The following is a 13436-nucleotide window of genomic DNA, read 5'->3' on the forward strand; positions in this document are numbered from 1 at the left end:
AAAGGGGAACTGGTCCTTCACAATTAAATACCCCACCCTGCTCACTCTGTTTCCTTATTTTGTGTGTGTGCAGTAGGCATTTTTCAAAGCGTATTATTAAACCAGACATGGTTTAACTGGTTAAACTCATTTAGGCTCTCCTTACAGAGAGCTCCAACAAATTTCTTGTGAAAATATCATTCATTGTAAACCAGATAGATTGACATGCCAATAATATTTCTGCTGCTTCAGTGTAAGGTTACTTGTTTGACACATTTATGGACCTCATCCTGCAGCCCTTACTCAGGCAAATCTTACACTGAAGTCAATAGGGAGTTTTGCCTGATGTAAGGTTAGCTGCACTGGACCCTGTAAGTGGGGGTGTGATTTTTTTTTCAAAGGCAGAAATGAGAGGTGCCCATCTCCCATTGATCATCAACGTGCCTCCAAGCACCTACCTGCTTTCTGGGTCTTTCAAAATCTCCCCTACTCCCTCCTCTACAATGAAGCATTTATAAGCAAATGGCAGTGAAAGCAGACGTGTTCCTTTACAATGCAATGCAGCTTCTCACACTCACTCACACTCACACTCACACACACACAGTGTTTCCATATCTTTTATACATATCCTTTTCTTTCAGAATGTCACAAAAGGTTTAACCGATCGAAAGCAGAATGATCAGAGGAAGGTTTCTCAGGGAAGGTTGGTTCCTCGTTCCACTGGTTTTGAAAACTCCAAAGAAAAACTCTCTGCACAAAAAGAAAACTTTGATCCACTTACACATATGGATAATTTACCCAAATCCTCTCCTTCAGGCAGTGATGCTGGCAAAACTTCTCTTAACACAAGCACAAACAGCTGTGAAAATGAACATGGAAAACCATTACTTAAGAAATCAAAAGAAAATGACTTTCCTTTAAGAATGTATCGACAAGGACCAGGCATAGGTACTATGGACCCAAAATTAAAAAGTTCTGTCCCAGAACTGATGGACCCTAAAGTTACCTGTAAAACAGAACTTAAAGCATCTGGAACACGCCCTCCTCTATTACGAGCTGTATCATGGGATAGCATAGAACCTGGACATCAAGAAAAGGCACCTTTTAAATTACCACCTGAAGAAGATAAAAGCTTTGCCATTAGTAATAAATCCAGCAATCAGTTGACTAAAACATTAACGTTCAAAGATCTCCAAATACAAGTTCAACCAGTTCGAATGCAGAAATTGACAAAGCTCAGAGAGGTGAGTTTCTGGACATAAATAGTATTATGTAGCGTTACACTAAGTTACATAATGTTGCAATATCCTATATGTGACCTACTGTGTTTGTACATCACAAAACTATATAATTAGTACTTATTAAAGTGCTACACTGTAATAGACTGGGCAAAAAATAATTTTGTGCCGTTTAGAGATGGAATTGAGGAGATTGGATAGTGAAATATAAGAAAACAGATTTTTTTTCATTTTTTGTTTCTCATAAGAGACCATGCAGACTAGACTCTTTTTTAAATTCTATTATTATTCATCTAACTGTGCATTTTCTGGCCTTGCATAGTAAAAACTTATTAAAAATATGCAGTTATTATTCTGGACTCTGAGTACGCTGAGATTTATGTTCTTGACGGGATATAAAAGGCATTGGATACGAAACACAGTTCAGTACTAATGGAACATGCGTTGCTAAAACTTTAGCTGTTATGTTTAGAAAATTGGGTCCTACTGTGAAGTCCATGAAAAGTCTTCTTTACTTCAGTGGACTTTGGATCAGGCCCTTATTGAGAATACTGTTAGTGGTACTCCTAAATAGTTCTACTGAAAAAGCGGCTTCAATGCACTGCACAGAATGTTTATCATTTGGACCTGAAAATCAAACTACAAAAAAGCAGCATTTTGTTATGTTTTAGGCTTGGTGTGTTCTCTATGAAACAGTCTCATTTTCTTATTTTATCACTATTTTTATAATTACAAGAAAGCTTATGCTTAAGAGATGGAAAGAATTACAGCAAAGTTAACATAGTATTATGTTTTTATTTTTCGGTTCCTATTTATTGAATAAGTAGCTTTAAAATTCCTTTCAACTAGTGTATTCTTGTTCTCAGTGCCATAGAAACTGCAATCGCTTCACAACACACATGCTGCTGTTACATACACATTTCTTGGTTCCCAGAAACCGTCTTATGGAAAAAAAATTATCACATGGCTGTGTGGGAAACATTAGTTGTTTCCCTCTATTTTAATATAAAGGTGAACATAACACATAGTACAGTGGTATTTCAGTTTTAGATATAGTGCATTACATGTAAACAGGAAGAAGTTGATTAACTGTCTTGTCATTTTAAGTAATACTTGGGAGTGAAATAATCTATTTTAATCTCTAAGGAGAGATTTAGATGTGAAAAGCTCTCCTTCCTGAGGATATATCAACAAACCTTATGTTAAAAAAAAAAGTTCTTTAAGAGTGTTACTTCTGCTTATGCACTTCCTTTTCTTCTATATGCTATATTTTTCTGTTCCTTCCAGAATTTCTCCCTCAAAATGAGACATTCTCTGACTTTATATGTTAATAGAATTTGGTGTGTGTGGACTGAGAACTGTATATGGATCTAAAGGTTCAACTAAAGTTTATACACAGTTACTGTACTTTGTTAAAGTCTGACTCTGCCCTGGTATACCCCTACACGTCTGTCACTGGAGTCAATGGTATCTTATTTGTCCTTATTGTAGACACCCCTTTTTAAAAAAGATCACTTTTGTTTAGTGCTGTTGAACACATTTGAGTCTTTCTGTAAAAAAAAAAATTGTAATTTTAAAGGGTTTTGGCCTTTGATCTAAACCTTGGTTTACAAGATACAGTGAAGATTTAAAAAAAAAAAAAAGAAAGAAAAGAAAAGAAATTGCACTTTCTCAGATAAACTCTCAAAGTGCCTGGTGCATTAACGCAAAAGTCTCCCAGACAAAATACATACAGGGACAGTGCAAGAGCTGCTGTGCCAAATTCTTTAATGGTGTAACTCTGACTACACTGGAACTACACAAAGGGTGAATTTGGCCTTTTAAGTCTAAAAATTAATCTGCTTGATAATTGTAGGTGTCTTAGCATCAAAGTACATTCTTTTTAAAGTGATTGTTAGAGATGTATGAAATTTAAAAGATAATCCACTCACGAACAGTAGCAAACTGATACATATGTATTGCAAAGAAGAATTAAATTGCAGTAAATCTTTCATTAGAGCTGAAAGAAACCCTTCACTGATTCTTAATTACAATGACATAACCAAGGTATCTTCTTGCAAACCTCCAGCTGTTTATATGCGAGGTTAACACAGCACTGATATAAAAGAGAACATCAGATTTTAAAGTAGGTTATTTAACTCCATAGTATTACTGAGAACTGACAGACCATTAGTCATCTTTTTCTTGTTTACATACTTTAAGATGTAGAATTATGTACTGGAAAACCAATTTAGTTCGATAAGTACTCAAATCATATGAATGCCATAGAGATTCCTAAAAATAAATAAAATTAAATTTATAAGCAACAGAATCAGTACCTGAAATCAGGAAATTAGCACTTAGATATGTGGCAAAATTCAAGTTAAAAGAGATTAATCTTTAGGTTTAACAAGGAACCTTTTTTAGCAAAGGACAGTGTTTATGACTTATAAATTTTTGCAAAATTTAATCCCCTCTCTGCTTGGGAGCATAGTGGCACCATAGACTGCAATAACACTGAGAAGCACTAGCCTGCAGGAATAACATAAAAAGGGTTTTGTGAAGAATTCCTAGTGGACAAGTGGGCTAAGTGACAGTCACTTGAATGTCGTTTTCTGCATTTTTCCCTCTCTCCTTCCTGGGATCAGTTTTACATTTAATTACTGTAGTAGTAACAACATCTAGAACTTTTTATTTTCTTCCACTTGCGTAGAGAGAAATTGACCTTCAGTGAATGAGAGAAATAAATGCCTTTTGCATATCTCTATAGGCATTGGTTAACTACAGCAGTGACCATACATCTACATCGTTAGTTTGGAGACTTCACTAAATAAAATGGGTTGAAGTGTTTTATACCTGAGTTATTGAGTCATGCAATTTAATACGTGACTACAATTAATTCCTTTTGCATACTTCATAAATATGTACATACGTGTATTTCAGAAATACAACGTTGACCTTAGTTTTTCAGTGCTATGATATTTAAATTGAGACATCTAATTATTCTGTTTAGAAATATTTCAATTTTTCTCAACAGGAGCATATTCTGATGCGAAATCAAAACTTAGTTGGACTTAAACTGCCTGAACTCAGTGAAGCAGCTGAACAGGAAAGAGGTGCAATATCATCAAGCTGGAAGGAATACTTGTTTATTTCACACAGTCTTTTTATCCAAATAATGTAAAAGGAAATAGTGTTTAGTTACGTTTTGAGAATGTACTGACAGTACAGTAACAGTAAATGGGGAATCATCATCTAACTAGTGTGTTTCTAATGGGGTCTCTCCAGGATCATTTAGTGGCCCTATGCTATTTAATTTTTTTATCAATGATCTGGAGGAAAGCACAAAATAATTGCTGACAAAGTTTACAAATTACACAAATGTAGTGTAAATAATTAAGAGGACAGGTCACTGATACAGAGCAATCCAAAATGCTTCATAAACTGGGCACAAGCAAACAATATGCATTTCAATACGGCCAAATGTAAAGTCATACATCTAGGAACAAAGAATTCAGGCTATATTTACAGGATGTGGGACTGTATTCTAGGAAGCAGTGACTCTGAAAAGTCATGGTGTATAACTTGCTGAATGTGAGCTGCCAGTGTGGATTCTGTGGCCATAATGCAATCCCTGGATATGTAAACTGGGATGTATTGAGTAGAGGAAAGTAGATTATATTGCCTCTGTATTTGGCACTGGTGAAAAATTAGAAAGACACAGAGGGGAGATAACAACGTTCAAGTACGTAAAAGGTTATTACAAGGAAGAGGGAGAAGAATTGTTCTTCTTAACCTCTGAGGATAGGACAAGAAGCAATAGGCTTAAATTGCAGCAAGGGAGGTTTAGGTTGGACATTAGCAAAAACTTTCTAACTGTCAGGGTGGTTAAGCACTGAAATAAATTGCCTAGGGAGGTTGTGGAATCTCCATCATTGGGGATTTTTAAGATCAGGTTGGACAAACACCTATCAGGGGTGGCCATCCTGTGGCTCCAGAGCCACATGTGACTCTTCAGAAGTTAATATGTGGCTCGTTGCATAGGCGCTGACTCCGGGGCTGGAGCTACAGATGTTAACTTTCCAATGTGGTGGGTGGTGCTCACTGCTCAACCCCCTGCTCTGCCCCAGGCCCTGTCCACACTCCACCCCTTCCCCCAAGGCCCCTGCCCCATCCCCTGAGCCTGCCATGCCCTCACTCCTCCCCCCTTCCCACCAGAGCCTCCTGCGCATTTGAAACAGCTGATTGTGGCAGGCGGGAGGCACTGACTGGTGGGGCTGCCAGCAGGCGGGAGGCACTGGGGGATGGAGGGCGGGAGCTGATGGGGGGCTGCTAACTTATTACTGTGGCTCTTTGGCAATGTACATTGGTAAATTCTGGCTCCTTCTCAGGCTCAGGTTGGCCACCCCGGCCTAGATAATACTTAGTCCTGCCATGAGTGCAAGGGATGGGACTAGATGACCTCTTGACGTCTCTTCCAGTTCTATGATTCTATGAAAGGATTCAGAGAAGAGCCAGGAGAATGATTAAAGGATTGGACAACATGCCTTATAGTGGCAGAATCCAAGGATCCCAATCTGTTTAGCTATCAAGAGAAGGTGAAGGGGTGACTTGGTCACCATCTATAAGTACCTACATTGGGAACCGAAGTGGGCTTTTCAGTCTAGCAGACAAAGGTAGAACAAAACCCAACTGCTGGAAGTTGAAGCTACAGAAATTTAGACTAGAAATGAGATGCAAAATTTTAACCATTGGAACAATTTACCAAGGGGGGTGGTGGATTCACCATCACTGGCAATTTTAAATAAAAGATCTGCTCTAGTTTGAACAGGAATTAATTCAGGCAAACTCTATGGCCTTTGTTATGCAGGAGGTCAGATTAGATGATCACAGTTGTCCCTTCTGATCTTATAATTGATGAATCTGTGTGAGAGTGAAGGTGAGAGAAGCTTAACTCATAATCATTTCAGGTGTGATCCAATGACCATTGGAATAAGTGGAAAGATTCCTATTAACATCATTAATTCATAAGTTTTCAGGCCAGAGCTACCATTATGAACATCTAGTCCAACCTCCTACAAAATGCAGACCACAGAATTTCATCCAGTAATTCTTTCTTCTAGTTGAGCTAGCTCTTATCTTTTACAAAGACCTCAAATCTTGATTTAAATAATTCAAGCGATGGAGAATCCATCACGTTCCCAGTAAGTTCTTCTAAAGGTTAATACGGTAATTCTCATGTTTAAAAATATACATCTTCTTTCTAGCCAGAATTTGTCTAGATTAAGCTTCCAGACATTGGACCTTGTTATGCTTCTGTTTGCTAGATTGAACAGCCCTAGCTTCTCTTTGCTAGATTACCAAATTTCTGTTCCCCATGTAGACATTTATAGACTGTGATCAAGTCACCCTTAACCTTTTTCTTGGATAAACTAGATTGAGCTTCTTATCTCTCTCGCAGTAAAGCAGGTTTTCCAGACATTGATTAATTCTTGTGGATATTTTCTGAATCCTTTCCAATTTTTCAACATCCTTTTTGAAGGGTGGAGACAAGGTATGATATCCTGGCCCGAACGAAGTTAACAGCAAAACTCCCATTGACATGAGCCAGGATTTCTATTGACATGAGCCAGGAAGTGGATGGCAGTAGCATAGATGAACCAACATGCTTATACTAACCTCCTGTATCATGATTTTTTGTGTGATCACTACCTTATGTGGGGCTACCATTCAAATGAACAAATGACCTTCCCTTTCCTCAAGAGAGTTCCATGTTGCTCTGTGACATGTGTTCCAATGGGTAAAAGTAATATTAGTGACAGGACTGTAAAGGATGAGGCCGGTGTTTTCAAACCTGTGTGCCTAAAATCAGTCATCTAAATCTGTGTTTAAAACCCTAACATAAAGGTGGCCTGGTTTTTCAGAGGTGCTGCGCATTCACAATTTCCATTTATTTGGATGGGAGTTTTGGGTGCTCAGCACCTGTGGAAAAAGAGGCCACCTTTTACATAGTGGCTTTAAATAAGGATTGACATTACTAACTTCAGTCACCCAGTTAGGAAATATTTCTAAATATCCGAAATATTTCTGCACTCTATAGTTCAGTTTTAAATATCACTACAAGAGAAAAACAAACTGTGGTAAATATCCCTTCCAACAGGGAAGAAGGCTCAGGGAAAGGAAACTTCTGCAAGGATTCCCTGGCAAACATCCCTTCACCTACATTATCCTGTCAGGGGTGCTGGATAATATGCAAAATAGGTTGTGGGACTCACCTCCAAACCTGGCAGCTATCCTGGGTCCTGCAGGAGGTTAGGGCTGGGTGAGCAGAGACTCCACTTCTTCCCCCTCCCCACCAGACCCACTTGGGATCTCCAGCAACATGATTCCATTGGCATTGCACTACCATGGATTCCTCCAGGTGGCTACTGCTCTTAGGATCCTCAGGGTGGGGTATGCTCTGTAGAGAAGATAATATAGCCTGGGTGTGCATTGTCTCTTTTACTAAGTTCCACAGTGCTGGAGAGGGGAATGATGAATCCCATACCCCACCTGCCCTGTTTCTACTCCTTTCCCCATGCAAACCTTGGACTACATCAAGAGGCTTACACAAAGGGTAGAGACAGGTGAAGGAAGGCACAGTGCAGCGGAGGTGAAATACATTTTGTTGCTTTGCACTCCTTAAGACAGACACTGTCAAAACCTGAAGGTTCAGTTTCACAGGAAAACAGTTAAGAGATTGCTTTACTTTTAACCATTTCAACTGTAGCATCACAGAAAATCACATCATAGTATCACAGCCTGAATAAAATACACAACTTGCCCTCTCCCCCCCACACACACATTCCTCTTCCCCACAATTATTTTAAGGGGATCTTGGTTGCAGTGATATTGTTAGTGGATGTAGTCTCTTAGTCCTGTTGTTATATCTTTAAATAGTCATTTTCAGCAAACCTAAGTTTGCAGGGCTGGAATAATTGCTACCTTTCAAAATTCACACATGTAGATTTGGCAGACCTAGAACTTTTGAGAAGAAAACATTCTGAAATTCTACATATTATTTTACATAGTACTGCAAGTCACACAAAGGTGTCACACAAAGTCTACGGCATAGCATGGACAATTAGAAGCCAACCACAAATCGGACTCTCTAGCCAGAGCCTTAAAAATCAACTCCTTCAACTCACTGGGAAGAGCAACAAGGAGCAGAATCCTTAGTTTACTTATTAAAGAGTTTCTTACTTCCGTACATTGTAATGAAATTAACCTAATGTTTCCAACTGGTGTAATATTTTACTAAAACATACAGTAATAACCAAGGTGCCAACAGTTTCCTTTGTTATGAATCACACAGTTTGGCTCCATCTTACCTTATCAGCGTCAAGTTGTCTGTCTTTGTCATCTTGGGATAAACACTACTTTAAAACTATAGACTTTTAAATAAATTAGCAGACCCAGTAAATTGGAGACACTTATTAGGCAGCCTTGTTATTCTGAAGGGCATATACACAACAGTGCTGAGGTGGGTGCTGGACAATTTTTAAGTATTAAAAAGGTACAGAAGACAGGAAATACAAATTTAGTTGTATAATTAGAAGAGAATCTGCCTCCACTAAGCTTCTCCAACTCCAACTACTATCATGCACATTTTTAAAGGGTCAGAGCTTTTTCTTACTACCTCTTACATTTTTCCCAAGTCCAAGAGTTTGTTAAACAGGGAGGATTTATCTAGACGAAGTGAACATGAGTATTCATAGGCTTTCCAGCTTCGTTTATAAGTGTTCATGTTCTAGAAATGAGTCTTGTCCAGGGTGGTCACAACCAGTTGTCAGGGCAGTGTAATTACCTTGTCCTTTTCATATTGCTAACCACTAGATGGGAATGAGGTAGTAGAGGGCTTCTGGTATGGAAAAGGGTGAGACCCTGTGTTGGATGAGAAAAAGTGACTGAAATACACTGAGAGCCGCTGGTCCTAGTGAAGATGAGAGAAGTTAAGACTACAATTCAGTATCACTATTCTGTCACATTTGTAGCAAATGAACATGTAATATAAATCAGTTAGATATCATATATCCATCACAACTTGGGGGAACAGTGAAGCCATGTAGTATAGTGTACTTTCTACACCAGCAATAATCTTGGCCAGATAGCACTTAAATCATTTGGTAAATGGCAGTTCCTTGTTATAAACCATCTAATTCAAAATTCCAAAATGATATGATCAACTAAAAAAGCTCAAAGGCACTGGACTAGATGTTCCAACAGTCTATTCTGGTTCAACTTCTGGGGTTCCTAGGAAAATGCTCACCTAGAAAAACAGAGTATTTGCTCTTTTCCAATATGTTCAGAGGCACAGATGGGTTATAAATTGCTGATTGGGATAAATAAGGTACACGTTTCAGACTGTGGAGACAAAGGTTGGGGTTTTAAAAGCACTCAGCTTTTCACCTAACTCTATTCCCATTGAAGCCAATGGTAAAAGTTCCATTGACTTCAATAACAGAATTCCGTTGACATGGGATATTTTTAAAAAACCCTCCCCAAATGTCTATGGGAGGCTGATTTCTGTATTAACACATGACTTCTTACAGTGACTTAATTGTGTCTTATGAAATTGTCCTCAGGGCCTTCACCTATACCGTGCACCACTGAAGAAGAGGAGTCAAAGAATGGCTCTGATGTCATGCCTAATATTCCTGATGTACTGCTACGAAAACTCCGTGTGCATAAATCTCTGCCAGGAAGGTAAAAGCTAACTAAGGATATTGGTCCAGCATCCGTTGGAAGTCTGCTATCAAAGAAATAGTTGATTCGACTGAACTAGCATTATGTCATTCTGCTCTCATATGAAATCCATATGTAGAGAGATTTCTGAATCAGGATTTTTGGACGGGGGATTGAAGCTATATCTTAAAATTTACTCTGCAGAGTCTTATAAAAATATGTGCATTTCTCAAACACTTAACATGACAAAAAAGAGAATCCATTTTAAAAATAATTCAAAAATCATAGTTCTGTAAATGTCTTATATTTGTACCTTGCACCTCCTGTTTATTCCTTACCAGATTGTTCATGGTCTGACAGCTCCTAGTTTTCCAGGATGCTGCTGCAAATGTAGGCAGGGCCACCCAGAGGATTCAGGGGGCCTGGGGCAAAGCAATTTCAGGGGCCCCTTCCCTAAAAAAAAGTTGCAATACTATAGAATACTATATTCTCGTGGGGGCCCCTGTGGGGCCCGGGGCAAATTGCCCCACTTGCCCCCCACCCCCCTCTGGTCAGCCCTGAATGTAGGTATTGGAAATGTTTGTATTTCCTCCATCAAAAAAATGAAACAAAAATTTTTGGGCCAGATCTCTCCTTGCCCTGGTAAAACCTGGGGAAGGAAAACTCTACCAGGGATCCCCTCTGCCAGTTTCTCCAAGATCATTGCTTTTGCAGCATGGGGTTTTCCACTCTGCAGATTTAGATGGAGGACCTGCCCACAAATTCCACAGATCCCAGGGGATCTACAAGCAGCCTGAGACATTGATGCAGAGATCCTGTCCCTCTGACACAACTCTAGAGTTTCATTCTCCTTCCATCCTACCCCTTCTTGTCATTGCTGACCCAGGATCCCCTTTAAAGGGCAAGAAGTTCCCCCACCACATAGGGAGCTCCATGGGAAAGATAACAGCTTGTCTTTCTTGTCCGAGGTAATCTGTATGCAGCACCATTGGAAGAGGATATTGTGTCTACCCCCATCTGCACTCAACTTGGGACTAGATGACCCTGTCCCCAGTTTGTTCCACTTCCAGCCTTCTTGCACAGATCCCAAGCCCACAGTGTACTCCCTGTGGGTTCTGAGACAAGAGCAGGAGACACTACCACAAATGCTTTCCACATGGGAGTGTGGAGATCTGTGCAGACATCATTGGACACCTGGCCCTATGTTAAGAAAACCTTAAAGTTGCATAGTTAGGCACTCAAAAATGCAAAAGGTATCTCTTTACCTTAATTCTGCTCTCCTTATGTACCACAATAGTCGTTAATTTCATCATCATATAATGTTTCTCAGATACTATAGTAGAATTCCATACATTTTTCTACTACTTTTGGTACATACAGGTAGCACGTACTCTGTATATTCCAGACCAAATCAATAAACGTCATATATACACAAGATGTACAGTGAATTAAGAAGGAATATCTGTAGAGTTCTTGCCTCATTCATGGCCTATATGGCAAGATACATGTTGCACAGTGGGAGAAAGAATGGCAAAGTTAATATTATTATGGCCAAATTCTGCAGTATGTGACCTAGTATTTAAAACCGTATTTTAATTCATATATACAAGTGGGTAAAGTTAAGGTTATATGGGAAGCCTTGACACTGGATTTCCTGATTTTTGAGCACTTCACCAAGCAACCTTAACATTCTCTTTTATATAATTTTTAATGCAGTTTCCATAATCTGGAACAATCTGGCTAAAACCTATTGTCCCGTCCCAAGTAGTGTGGATGCTTAGTGAAGAAAGAGCTATTGTGAGGCTCTCATTCACCATCTGTCTTGCTCTATGGCACAAGAGTTCCACAGAAATGTATACTGTAAACAATTGAAATCTTTAGATACTGGGCACATAATCAGTTGAATCTCAAAGTGCTTTATATGAACTTGATATAAATTGAGTCACAGAACATCCCTGTAAGATAACTAAGTATTGCCCCCATTTTACACTAAGGTAAGATAAGGCACAGTGCGGTGCCAGATGACTTGCCCATGGTCACACTGAGTCAAAAACACAAAGGCAGTAGTCCTAACTGCCAGTTCCCTGTTTTAAGCATTACATACACTCTCCATCCTACACATAGAATACCCCTCGGGCCAATTTCATCCTTTAATCCATAGATTTCGAGGCCAGAAAGGACCATTGTGATCATCTAGTCTGACCTCCTGTATAAGGCTTCCCCAAAGTAATTCCTAAAGTATATCTTTCAGAGAAATATTCAATATTGATTTTTAAATTGGTGATGGAGAATCCAACACAATACTTGGGAACCAGTGGATACATCATTTAACTCATTTGGGGTCAACAGAGAATGAATTTGGCCTCAGAGTTTTTGCATAAGTTTTTACAGCTTTGAGTAGTGAAAACCTAAAATGTGTGTAATGTAAAACCAATATTTTACCAAAACTCTGCCTAGATACTTCTGTGCATTTTATAGCATATTTGTAATCATGCAAAATATTCATTGTGATCAGTGCAGCAAACATGCACTGTAACACAAACTTCATGTAAGAGAATATTTATTTAGCAAGTGATGCAACTGCAAGATCTTAGTAAAGACAAAAGCAATTGAGTAGCCAAGGACAAAATAATTTAGAGTTGTACTGAGGTAAATGCCTAACAATATTCAGAAAAATAGAGCCAATCCATTGAATGAATTCATAAATGACCTTGCACCCGTACAGCATGTTTGTTGGAGTCTCCATGGCCAAATTAAGGAAGTGATATTTCCTGGTCATTGTAACAGTCCTGTAACACTGGCAGATGCTCACACTTTTTACTCCTTCTTTCCAAAATTAACTAACTCCACATCAGCAAAGAAAATGATTTGTTTACAAAGTACGGTGATAAAACAATAAATGAACTTTACTTGCATATACTGCAGCAAATCAAAGAGCTTAATACTATTGAACTTGCCAAGAAGTAGACATGTGTCCAAAATAACAAACCCTAATATGAACACTTTGCCCTCCAGCAGGAAATGTCTTTTCCCATATGATAGATGTGCTGGCCTTCCCTTTTGGGAACAGTTATCAATTCCAGATATTAATGCTGCTCCACTTCGCCAAGAAAGCCTGTCTGTCATTTATGAGCAAAGAGATTAACTTCTCTTTGGGATTATCACTCCATACAAAATGTGAATAATATTCCAATATGCTGAGCAGGGGTGGCTCTAGACATTTCGCCGCCCCAAGCACGGCGGCATGCCGTGGGGGGTGCTCTGCCAGTCTCCAGTCCCGCCGCTCCGGTGGACCTACCGCAGGCATGTCTGCGGAGGGTCCACTGGAGCCGCGGGACCAGCGGACCCTCCGCAGGCATGCCACCGAAACCTGCCTGCCTGCCTGCCACCCTCCCGGCGACCGGCAAAGCGCTCCCCGCGGCATGCCGCCCCAAGCACGCACTTGGCGTGCTGGGGCCTGGAGCCGCCCCTAATGCTGAGAAACATATTGCCCATACTGTACCTACTACACATGAC

General features: G+C 39.5%; 1 protein-coding gene across 1 annotated transcript in view; it reads left to right on the forward strand.

Annotated features, from left to right (window-relative positions):
* Positions 1 to 13436, forward strand: part of IRAG1 (inositol 1,4,5-triphosphate receptor associated 1) — an 89486-nt gene that overhangs the window by 35149 nt on the left and 40901 nt on the right. Inside the window, exons 8-10 of the mRNA XM_045015068.1 lie at positions 621 to 1223; positions 4234 to 4312; positions 9821 to 9941. Coding sequence (XP_044871003.1) covers positions 621 to 1223; positions 4234 to 4312; positions 9821 to 9941 — 803 coding nt within the window. The remainder of the gene's footprint in view (positions 1 to 620; positions 1224 to 4233; positions 4313 to 9820; positions 9942 to 13436) is intronic.

This window comes from Mauremys mutica, chromosome 4, assembly GCF_020497125.1.
Source record: "Mauremys mutica isolate MM-2020 ecotype Southern chromosome 4, ASM2049712v1, whole genome shotgun sequence".
NCBI classification, from domain to species: domain Eukaryota; kingdom Metazoa; phylum Chordata; order Testudines; family Geoemydidae; genus Mauremys; species Mauremys mutica.